Source organism: Lolium perenne, chromosome 2, assembly GCF_019359855.2.
Source record: "Lolium perenne isolate Kyuss_39 chromosome 2, Kyuss_2.0, whole genome shotgun sequence".
Classification (NCBI taxonomy): Eukaryota; Viridiplantae; Streptophyta; class Magnoliopsida; order Poales; family Poaceae; genus Lolium; species Lolium perenne.
This window is the reverse complement of record NC_067245.2, coordinates 35,411,195-35,427,266: the sequence shown is the minus strand read 5'-3', so window position 1 is coordinate 35,427,266 and position 16,072 is coordinate 35,411,195. Positions and strand designations below refer to the sequence as shown.

General features: G+C 43.9%; 1 protein-coding gene across 2 annotated transcripts; it reads left to right on the top strand.

The window, feature by feature from the left end:
• Window positions 1-8,221: 8,221 nt before the first annotated feature.
• Window positions 8,222-12,927, top strand: LOC139829771 (F-box/FBD/LRR-repeat protein At3g26920-like). Of its 2 annotated transcripts, none has more exons than XM_051357981.2 (6): window positions 8,222-8,540; window positions 9,587-9,787; window positions 9,899-10,005; window positions 10,772-11,593; window positions 11,679-11,831; window positions 12,378-12,927. In XM_051357981.2, the coding sequence occupies exons 2-6, from the start codon at window positions 9,691-9,693 to the stop codon at window positions 12,759-12,761; spliced, it is 1,563 nt and encodes a 520-aa protein (XP_051213941.1). In that variant the 5' UTR covers window positions 8,222-8,540; window positions 9,587-9,690; the 3' UTR covers window positions 12,762-12,927. The 2 variants fall into 2 exon arrangements, with proteins under 2 accessions (XP_051213941.1, XP_071682070.1); XM_071825969.1 differs by having other exon boundaries at window positions 8,224-8,540; window positions 9,934-10,005.
• The last annotated feature ends 3,145 nt before the right edge of the window (window positions 12,928-16,072 follow it).

Here is a 16,072-nt window from a genome sequence, read left to right as displayed (position 1 = left end):
TGTGCATTTTTCAAAGTTTTCAAAAATTCACAAAAATTATACCGTTGGTTCTATTTTTCGATGAGGCACCTGGGAGCACCAGAGGATGACCTGTGGGGCACCAGAGGGTGCCACACCACAGGCCGGCGCGGCCAAGGTGGTGGCCGCGCCACCATGTGGTGTGGGCCCCTCCTTGCCCCACTTTGCCATCTCTTTCTCCCAACACCTTCTCTCTCCCGAAAAAACTCGTACCAAGTTTCTCTCACTCACGTTTTTGCTCCAGAGCTCCAGATTTCTCGATCTCTTTGCTCAGCCCAGATTTCTTGCTGAAATTTGGCACATTTGCTCCTTGGTATGTGACTCCTCCACCCATCCAAGTAGAATTTTGTTTGGTTGAGTATATCTTGAATATTTTGCTGCTGTAGGTAACATGTTTAGTGAGCTTGCATGCTTGTTCTAAGTGGTAGAAACTAGTTTTGATGCATGATTAGTACTCTAGCAAGTTCCTATGGTAGTTTCCCTCAATTATATGTCACCAAATCAAATTTTTATATCATTTGTTGAAAATTTCAGAGAAGGGATGAAGAAGTTCAACTTTGGAGAGTTGTTCAAGAAAGGAACAACCAGCACCGGGAGGCCTTCTAGGGCCGCCACCCGGATTAGGCGATCGTACAACGAGGATATCATCGCGCCTAGCTTCGCGCCCGAAGAAGACAACGGGGCTCCTAATGCTTCGTCTTTTCCATGCTATGATTTTCTGAGGAATGCAGGGATATTGGAGGATTTCTCCACCCTTGTCAACAGGGTAGGCTTAACCACCTATGTGGGTGATGAAAGGGAGCAATACTACATGCTCACCAAAATCTTCGTCGAGAGCTTCAAGTTCCACAACAAGCAATATGAGCCGACAGTTGCATTCAAGATCTATGGTAATCCTGTTACTATGGGATTGGAAGATTTTTGTCGTGCATTGGATATTGCCCCTGTAGGTACAGCAAGTAGGATTGATGACAACCCCCGGGACTTGTTGGAGCTCTATCGAGGGATTACCGATGATGATTGTCGCACCATTCAGCGTGGCAAGATAAGGAACATTCAACTCCCCGCCATTAAGTATTTTGCATATTACATTGCTACTAGCATTCTTGGTAGGGAGAACACTAGCAATATTTCTAGTTACCATCTTGCTTTCTTGAATATTGCACTTACTGGTCGGACATCTTATCACCTTGGTTCTCTTATTGCTCGCCGCCTGTCTAATAGAGGGCCTATTTTTGGAGGAACTATTGCACTGCGTGTTTTAACTTATTTAAGGCTTCCTATTGATCCTAATGATGTGCCATTGGCCCCTAGGAGACTCGATATTGCTGCTATGAAGAGTCATCATTTTGTTACCACTGATTCTACTTTAGATAATATGGTCTATAGAATGTTGTTTTCTGACGGGGATGAGAAGGAAATCCCTCTTCCCCAACCAGGTTTGTTCAGTATTGACAGGCAATCATGGTCGTGCACCAAGGAGGAGGTGGATGAACATATGAAGATACAAGACTTCCACCAGCAGCATGACTCCGAGGACGCCGAGGCCTCCCACGACTACACCGTCACGTATCCCGGTGCTTCTTCTAGCACATACCCTGAATACGATCCATCTTCGTCATACTACGGAGATATTACCTAATGGGATCGATGGGATTGAGCTCCACTTAGGCCAAAAGCCTAAGCTTGGGGGGAGGTATACCGGCATCACTCATTCTTTGCATATTATGATTGCTGGATACTTGCACATACTTGTTTTGTTCGTTTGAGTGGTTTTCTAATGAGAGGAAGATGATATTTGGGGAAGTGCTGTCTGAAAACAGATTCTGGACTGTTACTAGAAAAATTCGTGCGCACAGCCAGAGCGTTATTTTGAGCTGCCAATTTTTGTGCAGGTTCCCCAGGTTGTTATCTAACTTTCATTAGTTGAACACTTTTCGAGCTGAGCAACGTAAGATTTTTGTAAAAATCGATTTCTGTACTGCTGTCAGGTTTTGGCAGATTTCTGCCATTTCGCTTTTCTGTGTTTCTTTTAGTTTGCTATTTCTTGTTTTTGCTTTGTTTCTTTCCCAAAACATAAAAAGACCAAAAATATTTCTGTTGTTTCTCTTCACCATTTGTTTGCTTTGGTTTCTTGCATTTGTTCCGCTTTATTTGCTATTGCTAGTTTGCTATAAGAAAACCCAAAAAGATTTTGCTTTGTTTGCTTGTTTCCTTTTGTTCTTGTTTCTAATTTGAAAACACCAAAAATATTTTCTGTTCTTCTTTGGTTTGTAAAGTTCTTTATGAGTTCAATGGTCTTCGGTGGCTGGAGCGTGGTTTTCATTTCATATTATCCAAGTTACACAAGTGAAAAGGCAATAATGACGATCTACGACAATCTGATTGTGGTGAGAGGCTGGTATGAACTCTATTTGCTTTCATTTTTGTGCATATACTCATCCATGTGAGCATGCTTAGTTGGTTCATGTGAGGTATATGTTATTTGAGAAAGTCTAGTAGTTTATGATTTCTCATGCTTAGCTCCAATCTATTAATATGAGTAGCATGTCATGGATGTTTGCTTGCATTGTTTTATTCATAAGTAAGTATGGCATTGTGGTATCCTCCTCTGAATAATTCATTTATATCGACTTGGCACATGCTCACGCATGCATATGACTGAACAAAAAGTCAATTAAGCCTCGATGATCTATATTGCTTCAGAGTTCTTGTATCACTTTTATGCCTCCGTTAATTTATTTTGCCGCAAGCATGATTATGACGATTCTTTGCTCTCTTGATTTGTCGCTCCCTAGTCTATTGCTAGCCTTCACTTGTACTGAGCGGGAACGCTACTCGTGCTTCCAAACACCTGAAAACCAAGTTATTCCAAAGTGTCCACCATAAATACCTATGCATGGCATTTCAAACCATTCCAAGTAAATTCTCATGCGCTACCTTTAAAATCTTCAAAATGCTTCTCAATTTGTGTTTATGTTTCATAGCTCATGAGGAAGTATGTGGTGTTTAGCTTTCAACCTTGTCATTTACTTTTGACGGACTCTCATATGGACTAGTGGCACATCCGCTTATCCAATAATTTTGCAAAAAGAGCTGGCAATGGGATTCCCAGTCCCGAATTAATTAACTTAAATAGACACTCCTCCATGGTTTGTGATTGTTGGACGGCACCCGAAGGATTCGGTCAGCCATGGCTTGTGTAAGCAAAGGTTGGGGGGAGTGTCATCATCATAATAAAAATAAAATAAAAAGGCACTCCTTCATGGTATGAGATTGTTGGCAGGCACCCGAGGATTCGGTTAGCCATGGTTTGTGAAAGAAAGGTTGGAAGGAGTGCCACATAAATATGCAATAATTCATGGGAGCCGCTCTTGAAAGTCCGGTTGGCGAGGTAGTTAGTGTACCCATTACCATTCGTTGACAACAACAAACACCTCTCAAAATGATTTTACTCCTGATTTCAAAAATGAAAAGCTATAGCGCATGTTAATTCCTGCTTCCCTCTACGAAGGGTCAATCTTTTACTTTTATGTTGTGTCTCCATTATTTCTTTGAGCACTATCTTGAGAGCACAACTGTCATTCTTAGTATAATATGCTTGTCTCAAAATATGATTGATTGTGGTATAACTTTGATGCTTTTATCTTTGACAATCACTACTTCTAGTTTTTCTATGAACTCCAGAGGTGCCCGGGCATTTATGTTTTGCCGATCAAATACAGGCACGCGAGATACCACTTTATCATACTCTCTTATGAACATTGCAATCCTGCTAATATACATGATTCATGATGCTTATTATTAATTGTTGGTACCTCTCCATGATTGATATAGCTGTTAGATGATCTTATTTGCATGTATCTCATTATGAACTGCTTAAGTATTAGCCATAGCATGAGAATATATACATCATATGAGCAAATGTGTTCGTGAAAGTTCTTTTATCGCTCAGTTGTTAACTGAATTGCTTGAGGACAAGCAATAAGCTAAGCTTGGGGGGAGTTGATACGTCCAAAACGTATCTACTTTCCCGAACACTTTTGCTATTGTTTTGCCTCTAATTTGTGTATTTTGGATACAACTAACACGGACTAACGCTGTTTTCAGCAGAACTGTTCTGGTGTCTCGTTTTTGTGCAGAAATCCAACTTTCGGGAAAATCCTCGGAATTTATGCAGAAGGCCCTATTTTCCCAGAAAACTGACGGAGGCAGAAGGACAAGTCAGGTGGAGGCCCGAGGGCCCCACACCATAGGGCGGCGCGGCCCAGGGGGGGCCCACGCGGCCCTGTGGTGTGGCCCCCTCGGCCGGCCTCCGACGCCCTCCTTCGGACTATTTATCGGCCTCGACCTAAAAACGCACGGGGAGAAGTCGAAGTCGCCAGAAACCCTCCAGAACGTCGCCACATCGCGAAACTCCGTCGCGGGAGCCAGAAGTCTCCGTTCTGGCACTCCGCCGGGACGGGAAATTGGAGGAGATCATCGCCGCCATCACCGCCAACACCTCTACATCAACCAGCCATGTTTCCCCCATCCATGTGTGAGTAATTCCCCCGCTGTAGGCCGAAGGGGATGGTAGGGATTGGATGAGATTGGTCATGTAATAGCATAAGATTGTTAGGGCATAGTGCCTAGTGTCCGTAATTGGTACTTTGATGATATTGTTGCAACTTGTTATGCTTAATGCTTGTCACTAGGGCCCGAGTGCCATGATCTCAGATCTGAACATGTTATTGTTTCATCAAGATAATCATTGTTTATGGTCTTACCTATAAGTTGTATACACATGTCGCTGTCCGGAACCGATGGCCCCGAAGTGACAGAAATCGGGACAACCGGAGGGAATGGTAGCGACGTGAGGATCACATGTGTTCACGGAGTGTTAATGCTTTGCTCCGGTACTTTATTAAAAGGAGCACCTTAATATCCAGTAGTTTCCCTTGAGGCCCGGCTGCCACCGGCTGGTAGGACAAAAGATGTTGTGCAAGTTTCTCATTGCGAGCACGCACGACTATATATGGAACACATGCCTATTGATTGCTTTGTACTTGGACACCGTTTTATTATTATCTGCAAATGCCCTGCTATGATTGTTACATGAGTTTCTCTCATCCATGCAACGCCCGTTCATCCGTCCCCGTGCCTACAGTATTTTAATCCTGCTGTTTACTAAAATCACTACTGCTGTCTCTGTTATTCTGCTGTTATTTCACTATCGCTATCGCTATAAAACTGTTACTACTGATAAACTCTTGCGAGCAAGTCTGTTTCCAGGTGCAGCTGAATTGACAACTCCGCTGTTAAGGCTTCCAAGTGTTCTTTGTCTCCCCTTGTGTCGAATCAATAAATTGGGTTTTACTTCCCTCGAAGACTGTTGCGATCCTCTATACTTGTGGGTCATCAGCCTGCATCACCTCCCACATTTGGTCGTGAGACCAGCTTAAAGCAGGGTACCGGACAATGGCAAATTGTGCTTGAAGCACACCAAATGCCCGCTCGACATCCTTCCTGCAAGCCTCCTGTCGCGTAGCAAAGTGAGAATTCTTCAGACCTTCTGTGCGCGGAGGTGGGGTGGATTTGACGGCGCGTTCTGGGACGCGGCGGTGGCGGCACGACCGGCAGGAGCCCCAGCCGCGACAACGGTTCCGACTCTCAGCAGAGATCAGACGCCCAACCGGCCGGGAAATCCAGCGGCGGCGGTGGGGTGGGAGGCGCGGGAACGAAGGAGCGACGAGAAAAGAGGCGCGGACCAACGGTTTATGCAAATAGTCGCCGACATGTGGGAGCCCGTCTCGCTTTTCGTTGTGTCCGGCGTCCCTGGTACGTCCCCTGTGGGACGGGGACGGGCTCGGGGCGCCGGACACCGTATCAGACCGCGCCGAACAAAAATGGGCTTTGGGGGACGCGGCTGGAACGCTTTTTTTGTCCGGCGCGCCCCAAAACCCTTTGGGGACGCTTTGAGAGACGCGGCTGGAGATGCTCTAATGTTCAAAAGAAATCTTATTTGCCTGAACTTAATACACAACGGTGCGAAGTCCATTTCACCACTTGCCAAAGCTTGTTTCAGAGTCATGCAGTCAGTTGAAAATATCAACCGGCCAATACCGAGTTGATCAACGAGTAGGAGGATAGCCTGATGCAGAGCTTCAGTTTCAGCCTGTAGTGCCGAGGGCCGAGGCACACACATTCAGTGATCCAGCTGCTGCACGTACAGCGTCGCCAGCAGAGTCACACCAAAGGCTCCATCTAGTTTCTGGAGGGGGATTCCATTTCAGTTCAGCAGCTACTAACCCCTAAGAGCATCTCCAGCAGTCTTCCCGGGAAGCCCCTATGATCCTTTTTTTTATCTAGATAAACAAAACTGATCCAGCCGCGCCCCCGTAACCTCGTTTTCGTCCGGATTTGGTTTTTCATCCATCCGGCGAGCCCAGGTTATCTCCGCCCCCTTGGAGAGCGCTCGGAGACTCCGAACGAAACGAAAGCGCGGGAAACGTCGAGAAAACTTCCCGCACGGATGGTGGCCCCGACTTGTCGGCGACAGAGGCCAATCCTCTTCCGCGCGCTTCGCTGGTCAGACTTCGCCGGGCGCGTAGCTTCCACGCGGCGTCGCCTGGGATTCACGCGCGGCTCCCTATATTTATCGCGGAACCTACCGCGTCTCGCCGCATTCACCACCACTGTCTCCCTCCTCTCCCAGCGAAACGACATGTCTTCTCTCCCCAATCCACCTCCACCACCACCAGCGAGCAATGGCGGGCCACGGCGCGGCGAACACCGGCTACGGCCGCCGTTCCCTACACCAGTGGGAGGCGGGACTCCTGCACATGGCGAGCTACCCGGCGCCGCCGGACTTCTGCGTGCCCGGAGGATGGCGCCTGAGCGCGGGGGAGTTCCGATCCCACCGCTTCCGGTGGGAGGCGACGAGCTCGACGCCGCTATCGATGCTGTGCGGGTCACCCTCACTGACGAGGAGCGGTACCGCGCCGACAACTATGACGCCTGTAACGAGTTCTTCCGTCTCCGGCACGAACGGGAACTCGCAGCGTACGACGGTCCTCCCCCTCCTCCAGCGCGTAACAACGCTGCAGGCCGCCGACACTGGTGGGGTGCACCGGGCTGCACGCTCTCCCGTGTGCTCGCGCACATCGAGGCCGGCAACTCCCCCCCCCCAGGGGATGCCGCCGGTGGCACCGAACGCCGGGAACTCGAGCGATGACGGCATGTAGCTTTTAGTTTATGTTTCCATCTGGCCGAATTCGTACACGAATTCGGCCTATATATGTACGAACTCGCCTACGTATGTTAATATCTTTAAATTTCGCTTATGTTTGAACGAATTTCGCCTTATTTTGTCCGAATTCGTCGTTATTTATCAAAAACTTCATCCATCTTAGGCTCGCCGTTGGGAAAATGGGCTCTCCAGGCCAAAAATTACATCCACCCGGCGCTAAATAGTGCCGGATTTTGGCCTGGGGAGCTCCAACGGCCGGGATGTTCTTAGGCTTCTCTGCCAAGAAATCCGACCAGTCCCGCAAATGCCGTTATACCACAAACTGGATTTCTTCAGCAGAGCTCCTTCGTTCAGCATGTCTCTCATTGTTTCTGTCTTTGTGTTATTCGCAGAGGTGTGCTGCGGTGTCCTCCCTTTCAGCTCCGCGGTTTTGAAAAGTTGGAGGTGCTCTAATTTTATACAAATACGTAGAGTCTATTTCACGAAATAGTTTATTTACATCCCACTAATACCGATAAGTGACCACATACGAGAACGTTTTATTTCTCTCCTCCATCCTCTACTGGACATATTTCCCAATACTCAGACTTTTACCCCGATTTAACTTCACCATAGTGCGATTCACGCATTCCGTCACTGAATCGAGCCCGCCAGCAAATCGACATACCTTCCACTGAAGTTGAACTTGTTCGGTTCGTTCTCGCCGCTGCGCAAATCAAGTTGTAACTCGCTGCCGCTGCTAGAAGCGATATTTTTTAAAAGACAAAAACCCAAAAAAGCAAAAGTAAAATAAGAAAACGAGAAGGGTGAAAAAAAGAAAAATAAACGTGCACATGATTGAATCTCGTTTTTGAAGCCCACATTATCTCCGATGCGGAGTCTAATTGAATTTGGAATTTTTGCTAAAAAGAGGAGGAACTTGAATTTGAATAGAATACGAGAATTTCCCTGCGTCTTCCTTCCCTTTTCCGGAGCGAGACGGAAAAGACCCAAATCCCGTCGTTTCTTTTCTCCCCGCACCGGCGCACCACCACCTGACTGACCCCAAGAGCGCCGCCGCCGTAGCCTCTCTTCTTCAGCGAGGTTCGTTCAACGGCGGGTTACTGTCTCCGCTCCCTGCTTCCATTGAGCACCCGGTGCAGGCTACGTCCTCAATCCCCGGGCAGGCCACGTCTCGTCAGCGGCGACTGCCGACCCCGGCGCGCCTCTGCTCCTCCACCGTCCATCTAGTCAGCGGCGACCGGCGGCTTGACGCCCCACCGCCGCTGCCCTTCCTCATCACCTCCACGTGGTACGCATAAAAATCCCCATTTTCTGGGTGATCCTGATCTGTTCCCTTTTGGGGCTTTAACTTCAAATTTCCGAGTTAAATTTTGATAATACACACGATTTATGGATGCTATTGCACTAACTTATACTGGTTATCTAGTTTAATTGGGGTCGATTTCGCTATCGCTAGTCAAAAGTTCAGTGTCATGTGAGCTGAAACCTACGTTTCCTGGAGTTCAGTGCTCAGTTTCTTTATCACGGCCGAACGTTTGTATTCTGTCAGATGAAAGCTGAAATCATGTCAGTGCAAAGCTTTGAATTCAACTATTTGAATGTGTTTGGTGTTGAAATATGTTCTTCACTGAATTGAAAGTTGTCACGTGAAGTGTTATTTTTTTTCGTTCATCATCTTAGACGTGGCGCCATCTATAGCCAGCACTGGTGCCAGATCTCAAGATACATGAGGGGATGGACTGAGGAATGGAGCCATCACACCTTCTCTTTTTTTTCAGCATGAACCGTTGAGTTTCAGCGCTTCTGACAACCGCAAATGATGTCGGATATCGCTCATTTGAGATTGTTCAGAAATTAGGCTGCCTGTTTCGTAATCTATCGATTCCTCTATTCCATGACAAGTCCGCGCCCTGTTTGTGTTGGAAGTAGAAGAATTATTCTTGAGAGAAGTCCATATTGCACCCTTGAACTTGTCCTAGAGTTCAGATTACAACCCTGAACTCTTATTTGATTCAACTTTCAACCTTGAATTATGAAAACCGTCCAAAATTACCCCTCACTCCATTTGGACCGGTTCCAAGCCAGTTTCTTTTTTGCCAGGTCAGCGTCTTTTCCGTATCTTGGTCAAAATACCATGTACATGTATTTGCCCTCTTACATGCATGAGCTATGGAGCTGGGGCTCTAGATCTGGATACGTTCTAGTAAATATTTTTTTGTGCTGCTGCATACTAAGATGGACCTGTATATAGTATGTTGCGTTACAGTGTGCTATTTCTTCTTCTGCAATTAAACAAACTACATCTGAATGCTCTTTGTTCTTGTGCTATGGCAGTGGTCCCTTTGGTAATAAAGTGAACAGCGTCAGACAACGCTAAGACCCGCTGTCAATCTCATCATCTCCTAGAGTTTGCTACAGTTGCCTTCTCCAACTCATCGATGGCTTCCTCCTCATCCCCACGTCCACTCGAGCCTGTTGCTGACCTCCCATCGTCCTTCAGTCCTGCATCTCATCATCCTCTGAAGTTTATAACTGGTAAGGCCTCAAGCAGCTTATACTTGTGTAGAGTCTGTAAATGTGTTGTAATTGCATTGATCCTTGCTCATTCTCTTGTGCTATATTGTGACCTTGTTGGGTGGGCTACAGATGTTGGATTAACTGTCTCTCATGCTGAAAGCAAGGTTTCACCTTGCCAACAGGCTGATGGTTCTCCAAGTGCTGATGTATTGGAGCCAGAGGTTACCCTTCCAGAGGTATGATGTAACTGCAACTAAAATACTCCCCCCGGACCAAATTAATGCTCTATGTCCAGTACAAGTGTACTCCTGAGCTGCGTCAGTTAATTAGGGCCAGAGGGAGTACTACTTTCCTTTTTTTCAGAAATAGATGAGACTTCCTAGAAAAGCAAAAAGTCAACTATTTTGTGTAAAACTTATAGTTTTTCATGTGAAATAGAATCATTATATTCGTCATGGCAAACATTGTAATGATGACATAATATATGCTTGCTATAACATACTTATGTGAAAAGTCAGTCAAAGCTGCACGTTGTAGGCTGTTCCCAAGACCAAAACAATGTGTATTTACAAACATAGGCAGTAATGCATTCTCTTATATTTTCTAATTTTTGGCATAAAGTAATTCAATGTTCAAATCATGTTCGCTTGATAACAGTAACTGAATTACTCCCTTTGATCCATATTACTTGTCGCTGATTTGCATGTATCTAGACACATTTTAGTGTGTTCACTCGTTTAGGCGACAAGTAATATGGGATGGAGGGAGTAAATCATTCAGTAATTTGTCGTAGAGCCCGAGGGCAAAACACCCCTATTCAAATTTTATTCAACATGAAACATAAAGTCCATTTGTAGCGCATGCCAGTTCTGAACTAGTAAAATGTACAATCCATTGGTACGCGCTCCATGGGGCGTACAATTGATCTCAATTAGTAATGTAGAGCAACAAGTCATCATGGCCAACTCTTCAATACTTAATTCTTGTAGCATGTTTCTGCAGGATATCCTTTGGAAGATACATGCACTTATGCCAATGCAAGATGCTGCTCGTGCTGCCTGCTTGTCTCATAGTTTTCTTCACTCTTGGAGATGCTATCCCAAGCTCATATTTGATATGAGAGCACTTCGCAAACAAACAAAAGATTTTATCAACAGAGTTGACCACATCATGCAAAATCACTCTGGTGTTGGGGTGGAGATATTTAAATTGCAAACTCGCAATGATTTCAGTGTGCATCCAAGTTATCTTGATCGCTGGCTAGAAGTTGCACTTACGCCTGGGATCAAAGAATTTGTGCTAGGGCTCCCCATAGAAAACGAAATGAAGTACAACTTTCCTGGTTCACTTTTATCTCGCGAGCGGGCACACTCAATTCAGTATTTTCACCTCAGTAGCTGCATGTTTCATTCTGTAGGCAAAGTTGGTTGCTTGAGTAGTTTGAAGACTGTTCGTCTGCATGATGTTGGTATTACTGAGGAGGAGTTGTGTCTTCTTCTGTCCAATTCCTTCACGTTAGAGCATCTGGACCTCGAGTCCTGCTATGATATACGTTGCTTAAAGCTATCACATCTTTTGTCGAAGCTTAATAGACTGGACGTGCGAGGTTGCAAAATGTTGCAGATGATAGAATGCAGTGCTCCGAAAGTCTCCATCCTTAATTATGAGGGCCCCACAATACCTATCTCTCTTGGAGATTCATTGCAAGTGAAGAAAATGCAGATGACAAGTACTGATGTGCCTAACCTGCTCCATTATGCTAGTACCAAGCTTTTATCCATTGCGCCAAATGTCGAAACTCTTTTTCTGTACTCACTTTATGAGGTTAGTGTTATCTTTCTTGTACCAGTTCAGTCATTTGTTGACCTAAGCTATAAATAAGTTCTAATCTTTGGGCATTTTTTTTCAGAAAGTCAATACACCAATGGTTTTGGGTAAATTCCTTCACCTCGAGTATTTGGAGATTAAGCTTTTCATACCAAGTCGTTCTCCAGATTACGACTTCTGTTCTTTGGTTTCTTTTCTTGATGCTTGTCCCAACTTGAAGATGTTCGTTTTGCGTGTAAGTCATTCTTCATTTCCCTTTTTTTCTGCGAAAAATAATTAATAGATTATACCGCTTTATTATAACTAGACAGATTAGTTGGCCATCTTGATTTCTATTTGGTGAATTATCATGTACCTTTTCATGAAAAGCTATTTTTTTGTTACATCACTTTTATGCACTTGATACAACGAATTAGTGCATTAACTGTGATACCTTACATATTACCTTGGTAAACCCATTCTTGCTAAGAATCACTTGTTGTTGGTGCTACTTTTCTGTATTGGATGCCCTTCATCCGAACTCTTACGGTAAATTAATTTACTACTATGTACTTAAAAATTTACTAATAAATAGTGTTCAAAAAATCGGCCGATTTAGTGATTAACTGGCCGATTAATCACTACTCGGTGGGTGACTGATAAGCTGATTAACTGATATATCTTGCCTATTAATCGCTAATTGCCAGCTGACCGGGCAGTAACAACAATTTCCTCAGCATTGAAAAATATTATGTGAGAAGTTTTGCTTAAGAAACTGACATTAGGAAGGCCACCCATTCAGGTGGAGGTGCCTACCATCGAACCTGGTTTGATTCCCGGAGTCCAAATTGGCGAAGACTTATTATTTGCAAGTTGCGTTCGGAAACACCGCCATCGCAAACTTAAAAGTGTGATCATCAATGGCTTTCGCTCTTGGAAGACCATGATTGAGCTAACGAGATGTATTCTTGATTATGCGGCGTCACTAAAGCATCTTATCCTGGACACCACTAATGGGTATCATAGGAGGAGGTCTGCCAAGTGTTTCCCTTTGGGTAAGGATACACTTATTGAAGCCCGAAAGGCTCTAGAAGCTATCATGACATACATTGAGGGGAAAGTACCTTCAAAGGTTAATTTTAAGGTTCTTGAGCCCTGCAAGTGCAATAAGTGTCAAGAAGTTTGAGTTACGTTATGCCTAGGTCTTTAATTATCTACATTGTTGCCATAGTTTAGAGTTCCTCAAAATTTTGCAATCTATTCTATGACATATATTTGAAAATGCTTTAAAGTTGTACTCATGTTATTATGTTCCTACTAGGAAACATGCCCGCGTGTTCAGCTAATATTAATAGGAGTAAATTATTCTCGTATCAATCTTGTTGCTCCGTGATAAAAATTTCTTGCCTCTATATTAAGCATACAAAAAGAAATAAATTAATGCATTTACATTAATGGCAATACCATCATGACAAATTTAAGTGCAAGATGATGCATAGTGCTCAGGGATTGCACTCGGAAATATTGGTCAATAAAATATAATTTTGCACACCTAAGTAATATTTTTTTAGACTATTCACAAAGCAAAACATGTATAGAAATTTAGAACCATTAGACAATGCATTTGTACTACTACACATTGCATCCATGAACCGAGTTTGATTTCAATCAAATAATATTACGCTAAGAATATCTATCTTTGTCCCGATTTCAGGGGTAAGAACTTAATTAGCTGACACCAAGGCATCCAACCTTCTACCAATAGAACGAAAATTAATTTTTGCAATCAAAGAAGGGAAAAAAACTATCTCACACACGAATCCAGCACCTCAAACCTCTCAGCCTTTACATTCATCACAATCAGATAGTAATACCCATTGAACTGTTTAATATCTGGTGTTAGGTCTTGGAGCACTGGAAATGATATCTACAAGACCATAACAAACAAAAGGAACATGTATTGCAGTGTTAGTACAAAAAAGTAGTGATGGTAGTTTGTGAGTGATAGTACATGTAACATGAAACAAACAAAAAGTTACCTGTTCTTTATGGTCTAGGCGACACTCAGGATCAAATTTAAATTGCTTCTTCACGAATCGGTCATGAATACAGTTAGCGTTCCTAAGCTTGTCCTACGTGCAGAAAAAGAGCAAGTGTAAGCATTCAGAAAACAAAGATGGCACGTACATGAACAGAAAAGTAAAAAAAAGAAGAAACAGTACAAAAAAGTGGTATGTGACTAACCGCGAGCCTTAGGGGCATCACATGCTTCTTTTGCTCCGCCAACTCAGCTGACAGTACATGTAGTGCTATTTTTTTTAGATAGAAGGCACATAAGTGCCCGACTTTAAATTAATAAAGCCCAACGAGTTCACAACCATACGAGTACAATGCTGCGGCATACAGCTTAGCCAAAGTACGGAAACGGTGGGGTCGGCCTCCCCTAACAGACCGAAACACCAAAAGCTAAGGCACCGGCGCAAGTAACTTGGAGTGGATCCTCTTCAGTCCGCTTGCGGCCCGCCGAAGATGAGGGAGGTCTTTAGCTCTCGCCAGCGGCATCCAGTGCTGTAGAAAAAGCATAGTTTTAAACACAATATCAGCGGGGTGAGATAAAACCTTAGATTCAATGGTAAGCTTATTTCTACAAGTCCACAGCGTCCAAGATTGGGCCACAAACAAGACCCATGCCAACCGCCTAAAACTACCCGAGAAGTTAGAGACGATAGTGTAATGTCCCAGGTTTAGAGACGATCGAGGGGTAGATTTTAGAAAGGGATGTGCATTGCATGGTAAATTCTGAGGAAATTTCGCGCTTTTAAACAAAAACTGCATCGAAGGGGAACAAGTTTCTCTCTCGACACCTTACAGGGTTAGGGTTTCGAGAGTGCGACAAACTTGCATCTCACTTAACTAGTTTAGGGTTTTGAGAAGAGAGGGGAGAGTTTGCATCAAACTTAAGTTGCATGATTCTAAATTAAGTGACATGGTTGAATTCAAACCATAGTTGAATTTGAATTTCAAATTCAAATATTAAATAAATACCCTAAATATTTGAATTGTGAGGAAATTCATTAAGTAAATAATACATAACACACATTATGAATAATTTAAACATTAAGACAAGCTCATTAGAAAAAACCTTGAGCTTTATTAATTATCACACAAGATACATTGTCTTTACAACATTCATAATGGAAATAAATGAATTTTACAACACATTACAAGAATTGGAGAAATTGAAAAATAAAAGAAAATAAAAAGAAAAGTACAAGGATGGATCCTATCCTAAATACTACAAGATCATCTTCACTTGATCTTGGATTTGATGACCTCCATATCCATTTTGATCAATTGTTGATCCCTGCACATAATCACAACAAAAAGAAGTTATGCCAAGTGGCATATCCACTTGGCAGGTTAGAAGAACAATGAAAAAGAGGGGATATGGATCAACTCTGTCGAAGCTGATCATCTCCCAGCCGAGCACATGCCAGATACCAAGTATCTGGTATACACGCACACACAAGCAGCTCACACAGCCTGTGTGCATGCTCAACACCAAGCCACTGAGTGTGCATGTAGCACAACACACACACACATCAGTAGTGAGTCACAAAGTGTGCCAGACCAAGCTGTCGACCAGGGAGAGCAAGGGAGCACCAAATATAAGCTTTTCAGAAGCAAACCCTAAGCCATATCCATCGACAGGCTTCACTGGGTAAGTCACCAAGAACACAAGAACACAAGAACACAAGAACAGCCACTGTTGTTCAATCTGCCTGACTCACCACAGCACTGAATCAAGCACCACAAGATTGCAAGGAGGAGCAGGGCAAGCACAAGCTCAACACTGAAGAAATCCTCTACACCAACAAACAATCTAGGAGCTGGAGTGAGGTATAAACCAAATCAACCTGAGCAAAACCCAAGTTTTGCTCATAAATAAGCATACAATGCATCACAGGAGCACAGAGGGGTAGAATACCTTGTTTGTGTCATCATCTGGCTACAAAGCCATTTGGTGCAAGCAAATATGGGTAAAGACTCTAGGAAATCATCCTATGGGAACATCAGTCATGTAAATCAGTGCATAACTGAAGAAATCCAGCAAAAGATGAAGTCATAGACTAGCCTAACCCACACACCTAGCACCTACAGCTAATTAACCATCAGACTTAGACAGAATACTGTCTGTTTGATTTCAACATCAAGAGTTACTGGTAATCCAATAAATGGATCACCCAGAAAACATTTGGTAAGCAACAGCAAGCCAACAAAAAGGGGAGCTACCCTAGGGCAGCACATGACTACTGCCAGGGTCACCTCAAACCCTAGATCAACCACATCAACAAGCCAAATACAAATATCATCACCCTGATTGGGTTCAAAGAAGGGCTAGGGTTCCCAACCACTGTGGGCATCCATATAGCCTAATCCAACCAATTGTGATGATCATCACTGTACAGTTCACATCAATTATCCATTCCATCAATT